The 19455-nt window shown below is 35.6% G+C and overlaps 1 protein-coding gene across 5 annotated transcripts in view; it reads right to left on the minus strand.

The window, feature by feature from the left end:
- The window catches only part of NOX4 (NADPH oxidase 4), a 184165-nt gene that overhangs the window by 107593 nt on the left and 57117 nt on the right, over window positions 1–19455 (minus strand). For all 5 annotated transcript variants that reach the window (XM_087868214.1, XM_087868213.1, XM_087868216.1 and 2 more), the window contains 3 exons: window positions 6003–6219; window positions 3372–3536; window positions 2959–3021 (listed from right to left, as the gene is read on the minus strand). In XM_087868214.1, the coding sequence (XP_087724340.1) occupies window positions 2959–3021; window positions 3372–3536; window positions 6003–6219 (445 nt within the window). The remainder of the gene's footprint in view (window positions 1–2958; window positions 3022–3371; window positions 3537–6002; window positions 6220–19455) is intronic.

Raw genomic sequence — 19455 nt, forward strand, 5'->3', positions numbered from 1 at the left:
CCTTTTCCCAACTCTGGCTCCAGTAATTTCCAGCTCCTCTTCCGTCTGTCCCCTTCCCCACTTAACTGTGCCTGCAGCCAGACACAGGGCTATCACAGCGCTTGTCCCAACCACCTGCTTCGGAAGCAGGTCAGGCCACCTGGAGCCCTTATGTCCTACACGCCACACTTTTCTGAATTTGTCCTGTTGCCCTGTGAAAGAATCCGAGGACAACCAAAAGAAAGATCTAGAAGAGTCTTGGCACGTACCGTAAGAGAAAAATTCTTGGATTTTCTGTTTTGAGGAGCATAAACAGTTTCAGTTATAAAATGTATACTAAAAAGTAAACTATCTTCTCTGTTTTTACTGAAGCTGGGTGATGAGAACATGACGATCCATTATACCATTCTCTCTACTTTTGTGTATGCTGGGAAATATTTTTGTAAAAACAAAAACAAAAAAAAACTCCTCTCTTCTCTGTATTTAATATTCAGCCACGGCTTTCCTTTCTTATTCTGTATTCTCTATTTAATGCTGTCGTGAAGAAACTATTTTTAAAATAAAGTCTCAAGTCGCATACCTTAAATATAAACAAATTTTTCATTTTTCAATTACACCTCACTAAAGCTGGAAAAAAACAGAGTCACACACAAAGAAAGATTAACCCCAGAGTAGACCAAACTCTTTAAACCGCTTAAATAAAGATTAACATATGTGTGCACTTTCTCCCTGTTCCATTCTTCCCCTTCTTTTTAACATTACCAACTTCATGTTTATGGCATGCATGCAATCAGAGAAATGGAAATGCATCTTACAACTACCAGAAATAAACACAGTGCTTCTGGCTGTAGTGGATGCAATTGTAGCTGAAGCTTCATACAGGAAGGTTTGTTTGTCACATTTACTCACCAAGGATCCTAAGGTCTCATGGAATTAAGGCAATATTAAACCACATTGTAGGGCATGCATATCCCTGAGCAGTGAAGGACATAACGTGGCTCCTTGGCTCCTGGTGATGGCTGTGTCCTGGACTCTGAGGTCCCGGCTCTGAATCCCACGAGGGCAACTAAGTTTTCACTAGTCCTCATAAGAACACATTTCCCCTCTCACTGTAGCCAGCTGCCCACACAGCACCAGATAAAAGGGTGTGTGGACTGTACTCATCAATCATCAGATTGAAGAAACAATGGCAAATTAATTTCTTCCCCAAGGTAGGCCAGTGTTGCCATCTTTCTTGATAAAATGGAATGTTGTCAATCATTTCACGAGATGCCAAACTACCTTTCCTTAATCATTAATAAATAAGTTTGCTACCTACAACAGAATTCAAAATTTGAAGCCACTGAAGCAAAAATATATTTTTCTTTTAAAGAAATGCTGTTGAACAAATCATGTCTATTTTTTCTCTAACCACTTCACACTTCCTTTGTTTCTTTTATCCCTTAAATATAGATTTTTCTGGCCTAGTTGTCTTCACAAGTTCATGTTCTCAAGGGGCAAACCCACAATGAAAATAAAAACAGTAATAACTGCTAGCATATATTTACATGCGCCTGGCACCTTCCATGTTCCAGGCTTTGTTCTACATGCTTTACCTGTGGGAGTTCACTTAAACACACAACATACCTAGGAATAGATACTGTTGTTATCACAATATTACTCTGAGGAAACAAATGCACAAAGATGAAGTAACATGGCCAATGTTTCCAAGTTTTCAACCTAACACATCAAATCTGAAAGTGGTTGCCATTCTTGGGGCACCTAGGTGGCACAGTCGGTTAAGTGTCCAACTCTTAGTTTCGGCTCCAGTTGTGATCTCAGGGTCATGAGATTAAGCCCCACGTTGGGCTCCATGCTCATCACAGTCTGCCCCTCCCTGGCTTCTCGTAAATAAATAGATCTTAAGAAAAAAAAAGTGGTTGCCATTCCCAGTATATCCCCACCCCTACATCCTAGCAGTTAAGCACCAGTGATTTTTCGGTTCCCCCATCTGTTCAATTTTATTTGCATATCCTAAGCATATATTTAAACATGTGGGTCCTGTTCTTAGTTGCTTTTGCTAGAAATTGGGAAAAAAAATCTCAGTCTCCATCATCAATGGGAAATATTAAATAAATTACAGTACTATCCTACTGTGAAATATAATACAGTCTTTAAAAAGAATGAGGCATATGCAAATATAGTAACATGGAAAGTTGTCCGTGATATATTACTGAGTGAAAAGAACAAATTATAAAACAAATGATCCAACAAACAAATGTCAAACATCTGTATGTGCCTAAGCATATAGGAAAATGTCTGGAAGAATATGCCAAATTCTGGAGAAGAAAGAGGATTGAAAAGTAGGGGAAATAAGGAAAAGTGAATTGTTTACTTTTTGATAATAGGCTCATGCTATATTTATAATGCAAAAAAGAATGTTAAACAATGTCTGAAAGGCTAAAATTATTTGGTGAAGCCATTACTTAGCCAGATCTTTCCCCCACCGATTATTTATTCCATTTTATTTTTCCAAATTTATTTTCCTTTCCCTCCCCCACACACAGTCTGGGCACCAATTATAATGGACTTTTTCTTTTCTAAACACTTCTTGGATTTTCTTATGCTTCCACCTCAACTCAGAGTACTCTCTTTACCATTAAATTCAGTCTCTCTAAAGAAAACCATACATATTATATTTTGGTACATATTTCATAAAAGGAAAAATGTAAATATCCAGGAAATTTTCTGTATTTTGAATCATCCAGGTTTAATACATTTTAAATATATTGCTTCCTGAATTGTAAAGCATCCAAAACTAATAAAGAGCTATGAAGTTTCTTAACACATATTTCTTTGTATAAAAAAATGGCTTACTTAAACATTTTGGACATTGTGATTGCCTTGAATGACTTTTAGAATGAAGTAAAATACATACACACAAAAGAAAAAGATGCATGTCACTCTAAAAATTTTAAAAATCAAAAACAAGTTTCTTACCATTGTGAGGGTAAATGGATGGTTTTCTAATGCAGACACACTGGGACAATGTAGAATAATATACTAGAAAACAACAAACATAATTTTTAAATGACCAAGAAAGAAGTTCAAGTATTCTCATGATGGCACAAATACTAATTTTCAAAAATTATATGAAGATAAAGGGAATTTCAGGCACATGGGTGGCTCAGTCAGTTAAGCATTTGACTCTTGATTTCAGCTCAGGTCATGATCTCAGGGTTGCGAGATCAAGCTCTGCACTGGGCTCCAAGCTGGGCATGGAGCCTGCTTAAGATTCTCTCTCCCCTCCTCTGTCTCTCCCCCTTTCCCTGTCACTATAAAAAAATAAAATAAAATAAAAATAAAAATAAGTAAATACATACATAAATAAAAGTTGCTGGACACTTACTCACCTGGCCAGGTCTTGCTTTAAAATTTTCTTTGATCATTCGGATTTCCATGACATCTGAGGGATGACTTATGACCGAGATAATGGTGACTGGTTTATTGCTCCGGATACACCTGTAAAGTCTCTCAACACAATACAGGCACAAAGGTCCAGAAATCCAAAGCCAAGTCTAATGGAGAATTTTTAAAATATACTTTAAGAAATACTTGTGTTGTAGGAATCTTTATATCCTACTCAATTGTTTATTTCATACATTACAGTAATGGTATTGTAATCTGTATTTTAAATAATAAAATGTAAAGAAAAACTAGCAAAAAATAAGATGCTCACTGCAACTTATTCAAACAAGACTAAATATAAAAGAAGTAATGTGCCACATTAATAGGTATGCGTACTTTGTTTCATATTTCCTTCTGTGCATACAGAATAAATACAAAATACATGTATATACAATATCTTCATCTAAAAAGAGAAGAAAGGGAAGTTAAATGCTCAAACCTGAAGACAATTTTAGAAAAAAAATGTACCAGTCCAATGTTTGTTAAAAAAAAAAAAAAAGAATGGGGCACCTGGGTGGCACAGCGGTTAAGCGTCTGCCTTCGGCTCAGGGCGTGATCCCAGCGTTATGGGATCGAGCCCCACATCAGGCTCCTCTGCTGTGAGCCTGCTTCTTCCTCTCCCACTCCCCCTGCTTATGTTCCCTCTCTGCCTGGCTGTCTCGATCTCTGTCAAATAAATAAATAAATAAATAAATAAATAAATAAATAAATAAATAAAATCTTTAAAAAAAAGAAAAGAAAAGAAAAAAGAAATCCTGGATATATGTATGAATATTTTTTTTTATTTTAAGGTATTAAAATGTTCTAATTTTCAGGAGTAATTGGAATTCTTCAAACTATCAGGTAAGTTTTTTTTTTTAAGTTTATTTATTTATTTTTTACTTGAGTGTAGTTGACACACAATGTTATGTTAGTTTCAGCTGTACAACTTAGTGATTTGACAAGTTTATACATTATCCTATATTCACTATAAGTATGGCTACCATCTCTCCCATTACATCACTATTACAATATCATTGTTTTCTTATGCCATGCCTTTTACTCAACCCTGGGTATTTTTAATGCACATAATATATGCATTATGTATATACATAATGTATATACAATATAAAATATGTATATGAATGTATTTTAAAATATAGGGTATACTAAGCATGTTGCTTCCAACTTTTACATAATAAAAATAATATGAACAGAAGGTATTTTATAGAATTTGGAAAGTGTGACAATTTTGCATGTGTGCTGGATGGATAGCCCCGATCCCAGGATAACCCACTGCATATGCTCAGAAGTACAGAAGCCTGTCCTGTGTAGCCAACCCTTCTCCTAGAACAGCATGCCATATTTCCCCCATAACTGGGAACCCTCCGACCCAAATTTATTTTAACAGTTACTTTTTTCTAAACCTTATTTACATAGCTATTTCAGACCTTACTCCTTCCATGCAGACAGATCATGCCTCTTCCTGATATTTAGTTGGATGCTGTGTGGGTAGTAGGCATCACAAGACAAGCCTTGCAATGCAGCAGGCTTGCAACTTTGAAACAGTCACTTACCCCTCGAGCATCAAGTTCCACATAAGTAAAATGGGAGTCACATTACCTGTCCTGCCTAACAGATAGCATTGTGAGAAGCCAAGAAAACTCTGAAAATTGCAAAGTCTATGAGAAACCTAGAGGATTATTATTAAAAATAAACACACAACTAACATACTCATTCCAAAGTCATCTATAAATTCACTCTGCTTTTTGACTCCTCTTTCTTCTCTTTTGAAAAGAGGTATTTGACATCACTGTCCCATACTTCCACCTGCCATAGTCAGAGTACAGCTTGTTAATTCCCACATCGGCAGCTCCCATACCCCCATGGGAAGATTAGGGCCCTTATGGAACCACTTGCTGGGTATTTGGATAAGAAGTTTTCCAAGAGCAAGCATTTTAGTCAAAGACCTGGTTTTGGACTCTACTTCTACCTGTATTAGGTTGTAGAGTTTGCTCAAGGTATTTTATGTATTTAAGTCACAATTTCATCATCAGAAAATTAAGGATGAATTTAATTGCTTCAAAGGGCTATTGTGAATATTAAAAGAAATTATGCATGCAGTACATTTTAGCACAGCATCTAGCAGATGATACCAAGCATTCGATAAATTAATTTTACAATTTATCATTGATAATATTATACATAATATCATACCATATTATGCTATACCATAATAATAATTATAACTAGTCCTTTCACTATTGTTTTTATTATTCAAACTACTTTTCTCAATGGACAGGGAAAATATCTTTGTCACCTCTCTTTTGGAAAGCACAAGTGCCACAGTATGCAAAGATTATATGACCAGTTATATGACCAGGAATTTTTTATATTCTGTAATATCATAGGTCTTTCTTCTTGAACTGCCAGCTGCCTCTAATGGAAAAATAGATGCTATCTTGCTGTTGAAACATCCTGAAATGTTCTATAATTGTGTTATATACCTTCAAAAACATGTTTAAATGCAATGCTGATCAATAATTATGGAAATATGGACTTTGAGGAGACCATCAAAGATATAAAATTAATCTGACCTGTGGAAAATTAGCTTGAAACCTGGGTTCTTCCATACAAATGTTCACGAATCTGTTTTGGGTAAGTTCATCTGGTTTTGAAAGTCCTCCAGAGAAAGTTTCATGAAAATGTTCCAAGGCATGGTCTGGTGAGTGAACATTCTGGTAGTGGGTTCCATTAGGATTGATGCAGCCAGGAGGGTGGGTATCTAAATTAGCTTGATACTTCAGCAGCCCTCTGAAATCAAATTAAGGGAAAAAGAGGAAGATTAAAATGAAATTGAAATCAGAGGACACAGTGTAAGAAAATAGCCTCTTTTTCTTATTAACTTTCCATAGCATTTATCTGAAAAGTGCTTTTCATATATCTTATTTAGGAGCAATTGAGAAATCCTAAAACTTTTAATAAATTCTTTATTTTTAATAAATTCTAATTATTCTTTATTATTAAACCAAGAGTTTTAGCCCCTAAACAATAGAAATACAAGGTAGGGAAGACCACATCAACCTTTCCAACTATTCTTAAATTTCACAGCCTTTATTTCAACTCTATTATGCATGCATACAATCATATATCAGTTTTCACTTCAATAAATACTATAGTGATGAGTACTTTTGCTGTATCTTCAAACACAAATGGGAAAGTATAGGGATCATATCTGATTTGGCTAAGACTGGATAAAAAAGGCCTTGATGATTTACACAGATATTAAACAAACATAACAGAAACTGGAAGCTTGCATCTCCTTTGGTCTGAAAATAATTAATATACAGCAATTAGACCCTAGACATATTTATTTTTCAATTTCTCCATAACCAAAACCACATAAAAGACTCTAAAATAATTGATCAGGCAGGAAAGCTTATAACCCTAAAATACCATTCTGACTGTTTCATGTTTTGTGACCTCCTAAGACCAACCATTCAACTTTCTGTGTTTTATGTAGTTATTAATAAAAAATTAAGATCTACCTCATGGGGATAGTGCATCAAGTGGCAGATCATGCAAAACATCAAAAAAGATCCCTATTGCATAAGCAAATCTTGAGGAAAAACTTAAGATTTTGAAAACCATTGGAAATTTGTCAGTGTGTTTTATTTTTATTTTAAACATACTAAAATTTTGGTATCCAAAACTATTTTTCCTGGTTGGCTAAGAATGTATTCTTAAATTACTCTTCAAGTTACCAAATAATTAACTTTAGTGTGCACAGCTACAATGATTTTATAAATGATTTTGCAAATATATTTTGAAACACCAAATTATAACTGAATAAGACTAAAGAGATCCAATATATGAAAATTAGAAAAGCAGTGGCCAAGGCAGTCTTTGCTAGAACTCACCATCTACTCAACCTGATCATTCTCCTTTTGCTAATGTTCATTCACTTTCTCTCTTCTTTTTTTAAAAAATATTTTATGTGTTTATTTGAGAGAGAGAGAGAGTGCACCTGAGCAGGGGGAGGGGCAGAGGGAGAGGGAGAAGCAGACTCCCTGCAGAGCAGGGTGCCTGAGATCATGACCCAAGCCAAAGGCATATGCTTAACTCACTGAGCCATCCAGGTGCCCCTCTCTCCTCTTTATTATTTTCATCTATATATTTTCATCTATATATATATATATCTATATTACTTTCATCCTTTTGAGTAATCATACTGAAGACATCAGAGCGCATAGTATATGTTATAGTATATATCTATGTAGCAGGCTGTATTATGTAACATCAATGGCACCCCACACACCCATTCTTTAAAGCAATGCAATAGATATGGCCTAGGTACAGAGTAAATTAATGGTTATTATAAAAGTGTGAGCCAAGTATAGAACCCTTCCTAGAATTCTAGTCATATAATACAATCATTGTGGTATTATACTTGGAGAACCTATGAATTTGATTCAGCTTTCATTACAAGTCAAGATTTACCCAAACCTGTTGCTCCTACTGACCATCCCAAGGCTGACAGGTGGGTAGGCCAAAAATCTCAGGCATTTATTCTACTGGCCTGAAATTGAACAAGCATTGCATAATGTATTTGGCACTATTCGAGGTGATTCTACGAAGTTCGATAAGGAGTCAACTCTGGTCCCTGATCCTCAAATACTTAAAATCTAGTTTAGAAGACATCTTGGGAGAAGCTGAATGGAAGTCAGACCATAGGTAATTGGGCTAGAGTATTTTAATAAGACCTTAGTAATGTGTGGTAAACACAGGCCCCAAACAGAGCAATTAATATACATTTCACACTATATGCACAACAACTGCATGACATAGGAATTATTATTCCCATTTTACAAATTAAGAAACTATTTTAATGAATTAAATAACACCCCAGAGTCACACAGCTGATACGTGGCAGAGCCAAGATTTGAACCCAGTTCTGACTCAAATTCTAGGCTCTTCTTCACCTGTCATTATACTCCATGTTAGTTCATTGGATCCTTACAACATATCTGAGAAACGTAAGGAGAGGAAGATTAATATTTAAGATAGGATGTCAGGATTTTTTAAACATCTATTTCTCACTTAAGCTTGAAAACAAAATAAACAGGGTAAGTGTTTTGATGCCCATTACACAGATGAGAGACTTAAGGCTTTGTTTAGGTAAGAGATTAACTAAATGGTCTTCTAAGCATGGGATTTAGAAACCTCCTCTCCCTCATTCCAAAAACCTATACCATATACAGTAAATCAGTTGGTTAAAGAAGTTGACATTAAGGAAAGAGGTTCAAAATAACAAAAGCCTGGAAATAAAGTCAGATAACGTGGGGGGAGGGGAAGGAAGTGTGTGTGTGTGTGTGTGTGTGTGTGTGTGTGTGTGTGTCCGCGCCCGTTGGAAAAAGGTTGCTTAACATAGGCAAATGAATGTTATTTACTAAGTCTTAACTGTTTATTTACTCAGGTCTTAAGTGTTCAGGTGGGCAGGACCCATTGCTAATGATCTATAGAATGACAAACGTTGTTACTATGCAGTAGAAATCTTCAGGCCAGCTCAGTCAAATAAAGCATTGCTGTTCTTGGTATTTCAAGGGGTATGTAATATTCTAAAATCCCTTTCAGGGGTGCCTGGTATATCTCAGTGATGTGGGCAACAACGAAGATCAGCATTGTCTGGCATACAAACACAGAGCTGCATGTTCCTAAAAGCTCTGTTGCATTTGGAAAGATTGCATTAAACTCTAAAGAAAGACATGTATATCTGCTGAAATAAATTAGATACTAGGGATTAAAAACAATCATAAAACAAAAAAAATCACACATAAGATACAACTCAATTTAAACAAACATGCTCACAGTGAAGTAAACAGAATAAAGAGATGATATCTGATATTTATCTATCAATCCAAATATATCCATAATATCTAGTCTACATTTCTATTAAAAATTCTTCAGAATGAAATTATTTTAATGGGCACCAAATACAATGTTTAAAGAAATATTATATTCTAAGAATGCATATTCTAAAAATTCCAAGAAATTCTGCACTGGTACAAAAGAAATGAGAACTTCTAAAAAGTAAGTTATTGCATTTTACTAGACTTGAAAACTAACATAAAATAAATTGGTTTGGTTAGAACTATGCTCCCTCCTTTTCCAAATCTATAACTAGGTAGAGCTGTACATTTTTGTTCAATGAATACATTGGTCTTTAATTTCAGGATTTTGTCCATAGACAGAATGGAGGGGTTGGGGAAGGCCTCCTACAGGGGAAGGTCTCTGTACTTTGGTCTCTGACCTGGCCACTGGCTAGCAGTGTGGTCTTGGGAAGATAACAGCTTCGAACGTTCTCACTTATTCTAAGATGGGGCCACTGATCTTCACCACACAAATTTGTTATAAAGGTTACGGAAATAGGCAGTAAGGCATGAAGCACCTTACTGATATGCCCAATACCTATCCTTTCAACACAGAGTTCAAAATCTGCCAGTGCGCTTCCATGTAACCCATCAGTATCTTTGCCGTCCTATTTAGCCAAATCTAACCTGAGATTCTGTGTTTGTTTTTCTTTTTGATGAGTGATATTTTTTATTTGTTATCATTGTCTGTCTATAGATCTTTTCTCTCTTATCCATGTTTCTTTGATGGAAACAATTACAAAATGAGACCCAAAAAAGAACATTTTAATGGGGTTTTAAGTCAGGTAACCTATGCCATTTAGCTTGAGAGTAGCTTAAAATAACATATAGCTCTCAAATTAAAAGGGATTTTTTAAAAGATTTATTTTGGAGGGGGGAGGGGCAGGGAGGATGGAGAGAATCTCAAGCAGACATCCAGCTGAGCGTGAGCATGTCTCGTGAATTTATATAACCCCACATACGTCCATACTCACTGCCAAACCTGTCTGCCCTCTAGCAAGTTTCTGGCACATGATAGACCTTCAACACATTTCTAGTGAATTGATTTTCAAACCAAATAATCACATAATCTGTTTGCATATAGCAAGGGCATAGAAGTTAAAATAAAGAGAACATTCTCGTACATACTGTTGTATCTTTCATAATTAAATGATAAATAATGTGAAAGGAAAAACAGGAAGGGAAAAAGACGTCCATGAATGGTAAACAAAGAGTCTTGCCAAGTTGAGATGGTGATAGAGCAGGGGTAGAGGAAGAAGGCACACAGACAATGTAGGAATAAGAATGCTTATCACCCATTTTTTAGTTGTACTATGTTTCAAAGGAGAGATTTTGAAATATCTTTGGAATGTCTAGTGTTCTATCATGAGAAATCAAGGATATTATGGTGTATCAAAATACATGGTTGTGGATGCTATTGTTTTGATACTCATAAGGACTTCAGTATGTGCTTTCAAAACTCAACAGAGTTCCAAAAAATAGGTTTATTTCTTTTTTTTCCTTTTTTCTTCAAGAGCCATTATAGTTACAATACTACCATTTCTTTAATGACAAAGTCATACAAAATAATACAGTACACAGAATAAATCCCACTAGGTTACAACACAGAAATCATAAAAATATTTTATGGCAAAAATTAAATAATACAGAATGCCATGCATTCTGGAGAGTCACAAAATCATTCTTACTTTAATTGCATGTTAAAAATATCTAACAAATGCAGTGTCACTTATGTAACCTTTATGTTTGTGATTTTAAAATCCTTTTTTAAAGTAGAGAAAAAAATCCTTGTCCCATGAGGAACCTACTTTCTTTCCTAGTATTCTATAACACAAAATGTTTCTTTACAGAAAAAATAGAACAACCTGTTTCTAGCTGTTCTTTTTACTTTGCTCCAATACAAAAAAAGAGCTTAAGAAAATACACTCAAATTCATTATTTCAAAACCCATTGGAATTCATTGACTTCTATGGAATCTATTAGAATGCACACTGCATAAGGTCAAGGAGTCATCCCGTGCCTCACCTATATTGCTGGTGCCTAGAACAGCGCCTATAATCTATAGCAAGCGTTCAATATATATTCGTTGAATGACTTCATGAATGACTGGAAGTATACATTCAACTTTTTGTTTGGGTTGCTGTTGAAACACATGATTGAGGAGTCATCTGGCTTTAACAAACACAGAAGAGGTCTGAACTCATAATCCAACTTCAAAAAAGATGTCTAGATGTTAGGAAATGGTATTTAGTAAAGTAAACCATGTATGCACATTCACCTTTGTTAAGAAATACCATTAAATCAGTCTGCAACTTACATCATCCTTCTTCACTCTTGAGTATGTCTAAGTTCATCCTGAGATCTCAGCCCTGCCCTGACCCTGATCCAATTCTAATCTAAGCAGACAAGTTATCAAGCGAGTCAAGTTGTCCACCTACTTCTTAGCAGCATGTAGAAGTGGCATGCTTTCCTAAGCTAAGAATCCAGCTTACATCAGGGAACCTCTAAGCATCTGAGTACATATCAGATCAAAGCTTTCACTCCCACCCCACTTTGTCTGGTCTAGACAGGTCCTTGCCTCTTCATTCTTTCCTGGGCACTTGCTACTGACATCTGAGTGTACTTACATCCTGCAGCTTGACTGGAACGCATATTGTGTCTACCTCTTGCTGATGGTGTTGTCCAACATATAAGACTGGGCAACACAGACAGGGCCAGCATCATGGGTATGTGACCTTTGCAGTCTCATGGAACCATGCTCTTAGACAGGCCCCATGATTGGACCAACACTCTGTTGTCACCATCTTGAAATGCTTAATAATTTTTTATCAAAGGGCCTCACATTTCTGTTTTGCAGTGAGCCCTGCAATTTAAGTAGCTAGCCACAGACACTATGCAGCTGGCAAAACTAAACCTTGGAGCCTAAGAACACAGGATCAAGACCGGAACATTCCTTGAGTGTGTAAAGTTAAATAGGTCATTTTATGAACTTTCCTTAGCTGAAAAAGTGAGATAGTCCATGTTTCTCTCTACTCCACGGATATATAAAGTAAAGGACTTTGATGTCTTAGGAAGAAGAAAACGTATAAGCATCCGATATTTCTTAGTATATCCTCTGCTTTCAGGCCTCACTAAAATGGCAGTGGGAATAAAAGAATGATTTCACATTTCAGAAAAACATTAATGTACTAAAAATATTTCTTAAATGTAGCCCTTGTTCCTTCTCCTTTCTCCCCAACTTTGTTACCCTTCACCTCCAGCCAGGACCACTTGTTATTATGAATAAGATCCAGGAAGAAAAGTGAGATTAAAATTATGTGAGAAAGAATTTGGTCTGAAACTCACTATTCCTATCCTCAAAGTGGGGAAAAAATAAACTCGCAATTTAGATTAAAAACTCATGAACAAAAGTAGCTTCCAGCACAACTGAATTTATCTACATGAAAATGCTCTGTCTATACTACATCAATCTACCTATTCATATGGAATCCCTATGGGAGAAAACACCACATGACCTCAATACCTACCCCCTACCTGCTTCCAGGATAAAATATCAGCAAAAGTAAATAAATCATAAGACCTTAGTCCAGAATTGTTATACAGAAAAAATCTTTTTTTACACAAAAATGAAAATCCTATAAATGGGAAATTAGAAGTGGGGGGAAAAACACATCTTAAAGACCACAGTTGTACAGAACATTATGTTATTAACATATGAGAAATATGTAAATATTATGTGACAGAGATTTGGATCCCAGATAAGAGAGACTTCATTCATGAGGAATTGTCTTCACTCTATATATTCGGCTAAAAAATTCAAAAGCCAAAAAGTGAGAGGAAACAAAGAGATGAAATTGTTTTCTTCTGTAATCCAAAGAATTTTTAGCCACAGAATTACACAAAAATCCCTAATAAAAAATGTGCCAATTTGCAAGACAACCTAAATAATCAAGACTTAAAAGCTAATTCCTCTGGCACAGAAATTGATATACTAGTTACCATATGAACTTATTACCAAGAGACACTAAACATAAGCAACAGTCCCAAAATGGGAATCCAATTACACTGAAACAAATACACAAATTATTTTTTATTGTTATCTGCAATGTTTTGATAATTGGGGAAACCTGAAAGGGCCTAGAAGGACAACAAATTCCAAGCTAAAAGCCAATTAATACAATTCCACTTAATCCAGGACATACTCAATGGTGACTTGTGACAGGGATTCCATTGATAAAGATGGGCAAGAAACATTCTTGCCCTCAAAAACACTATAATTTACCTAGGATATATCACTGCTGTATTGCCTTTTCTCTTTCCTATTGGAACTCACAGATACATAATGGGGTAGGTAGAAGAGAGCACTGGACTGTTCTACCATTCAGCCACATCTCCAGCTGTAGCCCGACGTTCTCCCTCTTATATAAGATTTTACATAGTGTATCCTATTCTGTACTTCTGGATATACTGTGTTTATGGTAATTTCCCTCTTCCCCCTGGATATTTTCAAGGAGTATACATGTAGGTTCTTTCTTTTTTTCTGTGCAATTCCCATTCTCCTTAATCTATGTTGTTAGCCAGGACAGGCACCATTCTGAGGCTTGGTAACAGATTTCAAAAGATGTGGACCACCTGTCCACTGAATAAAGAGCTACAAAGACACAGTGTACCAAGAATACTGGTAAGAGTATCTCTTCCACTGTATTTTTATTAGCTCCAGTCTAGAACCTAGCTTTTTTCATTGTTATTTTCAAGTCACCTAGAAGAATTTTGGACGTTAAAGTACCACATAGATATAATTTTATCATTAGAATTATTTTAAAGTTATATTTATTATTGTGCCATAATAAGGTTGAACATTGTAAGAAACATTTATTAAGCAATACAAAAATTTTCATTTTCTTCTTACTGTCTTCTCAGAGGACTAAATTTCATCTTCAAAACCTTGAGATCTACGTAACTTGTAACAAAATTGAATTTCTTACTCAAAACAAAATATACACATACACACCAACTTTTATAGGTATATTGGACAGTTATCCCAGATTTTCACATGACTTGAACATATTTCATTCATAAGCAAGGTACTTCCAAACCATGAATAAATAATTCATTAATTCAAGAAAAGATTAGTAATTAAATGCATAGATTCTGGGGTCAGACTGTGTGTCAATCCCCTATCAGGCCCTAGCTAGGTGGCTTTAAATACTCATTTAATCTAACCTTCTGCGCCTCATTTTCCCATTTGTAAAATGAGGATAATAATAGTACTTACCTCATAGTGCTATGAGACTAAAGAAAACGACAACAACAACTCTGAGGCATGTAGGGGGAGTATATATGTATGTGTGCATAAATTAGTGCTAAGAACAGTACTTGTCAAAAACGGAATTATTATATAAACCTTGGAAATTATTATGAGTCTCACCATTATCCTCTAAAATGACAATGCAATTGACAGGTCCAAAACCATATTTATCAGGTAAGTTCTTACAGAACCTTTATGTGAGAAGAAAATTGCCCCAGTGTTTCTTATTTTCCCCACAATCTATATTGTTTTTAACTCTGGATAAAACTGAAGTGGAGACACAAAATGTATAAATGTAATATTATGGCTCTCTAGTAAAACTCTAGCTTTAAGAAGCTTCATTCAGTTCAGTTATTTTTAACTTCCTTTACGCCACAAACAGCCTTGGGAATCTAATGAAAGCTAGTGTGTGTGTGTGTGTGTGTGTGTGTGTGTGTGTGTGTGTGTGTGTAATGTATTAAATATAAATATATATACATATACATATTTACACACACACATTGTGCAAGAGGAGAGGGGTTGTATTCAGGAATTCATAGATCCCCTGTAACCATTCAACGATTCCTAGAGATTATGAATCCAAGTAGAGGACTCCTACTCTACTGAAAGAGAAGTAGGCTTTTGAGGTAGAAATAAAGGGTGTCAAACTAATAATAATTATGCACGCTTATCAGAAATTAAGCATCTAGAAACTATTCAGAACAGGTTACCTGTAAGAGTGATTAGTAGTATACAAAAGATTTAGCCATGACCACGAGCATGCAAATCCTCAACCTTCTACCTAACATGGTAGAGCACATCCAATTATGATCTATAAAGTGGGACAAAGCTAAACAAATCTATTGTGTTTATTATTTGAAGGTTCTAGGCTCCCAAATACCCATGTAGAGCCCCCACTTGAGGTGAGGTTTTCTTTTGTGATTCAGTCTCCCTAGAACTTTCCCCTAACACCTAGGAATAGGTGGAATCACTGTATGTCCTGGTTCACACACAAGACGCTGCTTAATTAATAGCATCCCATTTCATTCTCAGAAGTGTCTGGTTTGGACAATACATTATATAGCCAAGTCAAATCTAGAAGCAAGGAAAGGAACAAGGAAAAGAAGGTGTAGGGAAATAAATTGTTCTTCCTCGGTGCTAGAACAGAATTGGCTTAACATAACACTTCTAAGCCTTCCTTTCCCTGGGCTTCACCACGTTCCCATTGACATTTTAGGCACAAATGCTTCTGACTAGTAGGAAGATCACACAAGCCAGTGTGGGTGAAAGGAGCCCTCAGGCAAGTGGCTTCTAAGAAGATATCTGGGAATCGGCAATCAACACTTATCCAAATTGCATAAATACCACTATCCCCCAACGGGATGTTCTTAATTTCCTCCTCCTAAGGGCATAGTGGAGTGAGGAAAAGCCAGTACAGTAAGCCAAGTAACTTCATAAATATCTGTCTAACCCTGGTTAACTTCTTGAGCCTAAACTCCTATGAAACCTCTGGTTCATTAATGTCATTGTTGACAAAAGCTGCCCACTGTGTTCCCCTGGTTGAAAGAATAAATGATTTTAGAAACATGTACATAGAAACCCACTCCTTTAAAATCCCCCTAGAAAAAAGGACTCAAACAGAATATAAATCATGCTCTACAATGTACTCTTGCCAGCAAGTATTTCCAAATGGCAAAGAGCTCTGTTTGAAAGAATAATGTACCATGTAATATATAAATAATATATATTAGTTTATATAATAAAATAAGATCTGAGAAGTCCAGCAGAGCTAGCACAAAAATGTTATTTACACAATTAATTGGCTCTCATTGCCATACATGCGTTTGAGGAGGCTCTTCCCCCTCTCTTTTTCAGAATCGTCACATTATGATTCCTCTCTCATATAAATAAAAAAGCAAAATACAATCACTCCCACCTAACACTCCAAGCTAGAGCCAGTGGGTGTTGACTAAGGTAAGACTGAGAGGCCAGGGTGCCAAATCTCATTTACAGCGCATTCCCTCCACATGCCTGTCAAAGGAGTAGGGTTAGTCTCTCAGCTGCAGCTTTGTGACATTCATAATTGCTTTTCCCTCCAATATCCCTTTTATCAGTAAGTGAGAATGGCAGTACAGATCTCCTCCTGAAGAGTTTTTCAAATGAAAAAGAAATGTCCAGTTACATTCATGTCTGAAAAGAGGAAACAGTTTTGGCTTTTTGCCCCCCTCAAATGTCTTTCTGAATTGAAATATCTTTAATATAGCACGCAAATAGCAACCTCCTAGAAAGGCATATTAAAAATTAAAATAAAAAAAATTCCCTCAGGAGGAGGCTTGTCTTGCAAGTCCCAAAGTAAACCTTTATTGTTAAAATCAATTGAATTTTTGAGACCTAACAATGTTATAAAAATTGTTGCCCTTTCAAGGAATATTCTTTTGATCTGCTAAGCAGTTTTCATTATAATTTCATCAAATTACTTTGTAGATAGGAAAATCTGGGCTCTTCAAAAGTGCTGTGTCTTTATCAGAAAAAAAAAAGACTCTTCAAACAGTTAAATGTAGAGTTTCTTCCTAAAACAGCTATTAGGTATTGGCACAAGTATAATTTTTTTCCTGCTAACATTTGAATATGCCTATATTATGCCTACATTGCTATATTCACTTATTTAAACCTGAGACAACCCGATGATGTGACTTTATTAATCCCATCTAATAGTTAAGAAAAAGAAAGGACAAATTATCTGGCAAGGTCATACAGATATTAATGACGTACCTCTTAATTGCCATGCTTTTTTGACCTCTTGGAAAGGAAAATTTGCATATTTTAAAGATACCTTTAACTACTGAAAAGAAACATCTGAGTTTAATGTATATGAAATGTGTTTTTTTAGGGTGTCATGCAATAGATTTGCTTATAAATAATTGAAAAAAATCTAAAACACAGGTAACAAGTATGAAAATTAGGTTAAGCTAAGGGCATGGGTAATCATGGAACAAGACAACTAGGTCCTAAATAATGGCTGCAATATTTGGAGCAAAAAAGATAAACTTTCCATGTTGCCAATGTCATGTCATATATCCCCAGAGCACCACATTTACGGTGGTTTCCAGCTTTAAAAGGGATACAAGGGAAGCATACCAAAGTGCAGCCAGCCTAAGTTAGTGGTGAGGAATGTGGGCTCAGGAATCTGATTCTTGGGTTCAAACCCAAACTCTTCTACTAACTACCATGACTTTTAACAAGTTACTTCCCCTCTGCCACTGCCCCTGTTCTGTCACCTGGTTAATGATAATAATAATAATAATAATAATAATAGCAACAACAGCAACAGCAGCAGATTTTACCAGGGCTGTTGGGAGGATTTAATTAGATCAAACATTAGTAAGGTACAAGATAAGTACTCAATGAATATTAACTATTAAAATATTTTTTAAAGTGTGGAATAATGATAAGACTTGAAATAATCATCAAGCAAAGAACAGATGAGCACAATTTGAAGGAGAGGGGCTCAATTTCCATGGCCTACAGAGTCACAGCTGTTGAAGTCACTGAATTAAAGTAAAATAAATTCTGGTTCAAAAGGGAAAGAACTTTGTGAAAATTAGAGGTTCCCAAAGACAGAATTGGCTTTTCAGAATTAGACATTTACTCAGTTTGTATGGGAGACTCAAGGCATCTTACTAGAGATATCCTTTAAGCTTCCTTCAAAACTTGAAATTCTATAAAAATAAAACTGACCTTCAAAAAATCACTGGAAGCAACTGCTCCTCCTACTGCGAAAGGCTGCTTAGGCAGAGAGACCAATCAACAATCTCTAATCATTTCATCCTTGAAGGCTAAAATTTTCTAAAATTTCTAGCCTATATTGAATTCTTGAAAATAAAATATGTTTATACCGGGAAAATATGCAGTCTAAAATACTCTCTAGCTCTTTCAACTGACGTTTTAATTCCAAACTAATTAGCAATGCTGGGAGACTAAAGATCATATATTATATTGTTCCACTATACCTCATTATACTACTTAGCACACTGATAGAGTAAATGGCCAGAAAATACTGATTTCCTGTCCCCTACCTAAAGCACACTCTTTAATAGAAATCTCAATATAAATCCAAGAACCTTATTTTGAATAACTGCATTTTATTTACTCATATAACCAAAAGCTAAAGAATGAAATTATCAAGGTATTTCATATAACAAAGATATTTCTAAGTTCTCAACATTGGCACAAATGATAATAATTTCAATAGATTTACTTAAATATTTTATTTATTTATTCGACAGAGATAGAGACAGCCAGCGAGAGAGGGAACACAAGCAGGGGGAGTGGGAGAGAAAGAAGCAGGCTCATAGCAGAAGAGCCTGCTGTGGGGCTCGATCCCATAACGCCGGGATCACGCCCTGAGCCGAAGGCAGACGCTTAACCGCTGTGCCACCGAGGCGCCCCTAATAATTTCAATAGATTTACTTAGATCCTTTAGTAATAAATTTTTTTTGAGAAATGTTCCATTTTGAAAAAGCTGTAAAATTTACCACCAGTAAATTTTCCCACACCAGAAGCATAACCTATGTGGCTTTATTCAAAATTTAACTTCACAGGGTTACAAAGCTTTAGTTATAAGATGGGAAAGTTCTGAGGATCTAATGTACAGCATGATGACTATAGTTAATAATACCATACTGTATACTTGAGATTTCCTAAGAGAGTAGATCTTAAGCCTTCTCACTGGGGTGGGGGAGGGGAAGGTAAGTGTAAAGTCTTAGATGTGTTAATTCACTTGGTTGGGATAATCATTTCACAACATATATGTATATCATCACAGTATATACT

The sequence above is a fragment of the Ursus americanus genome, chromosome 16, assembly GCF_024610735.1.
Source record: "Ursus americanus isolate L20-20 chromosome 16, mUrsAme1.1.p, whole genome shotgun sequence".
NCBI classification, from domain to species: domain Eukaryota; kingdom Metazoa; phylum Chordata; class Mammalia; order Carnivora; family Ursidae; genus Ursus; species Ursus americanus.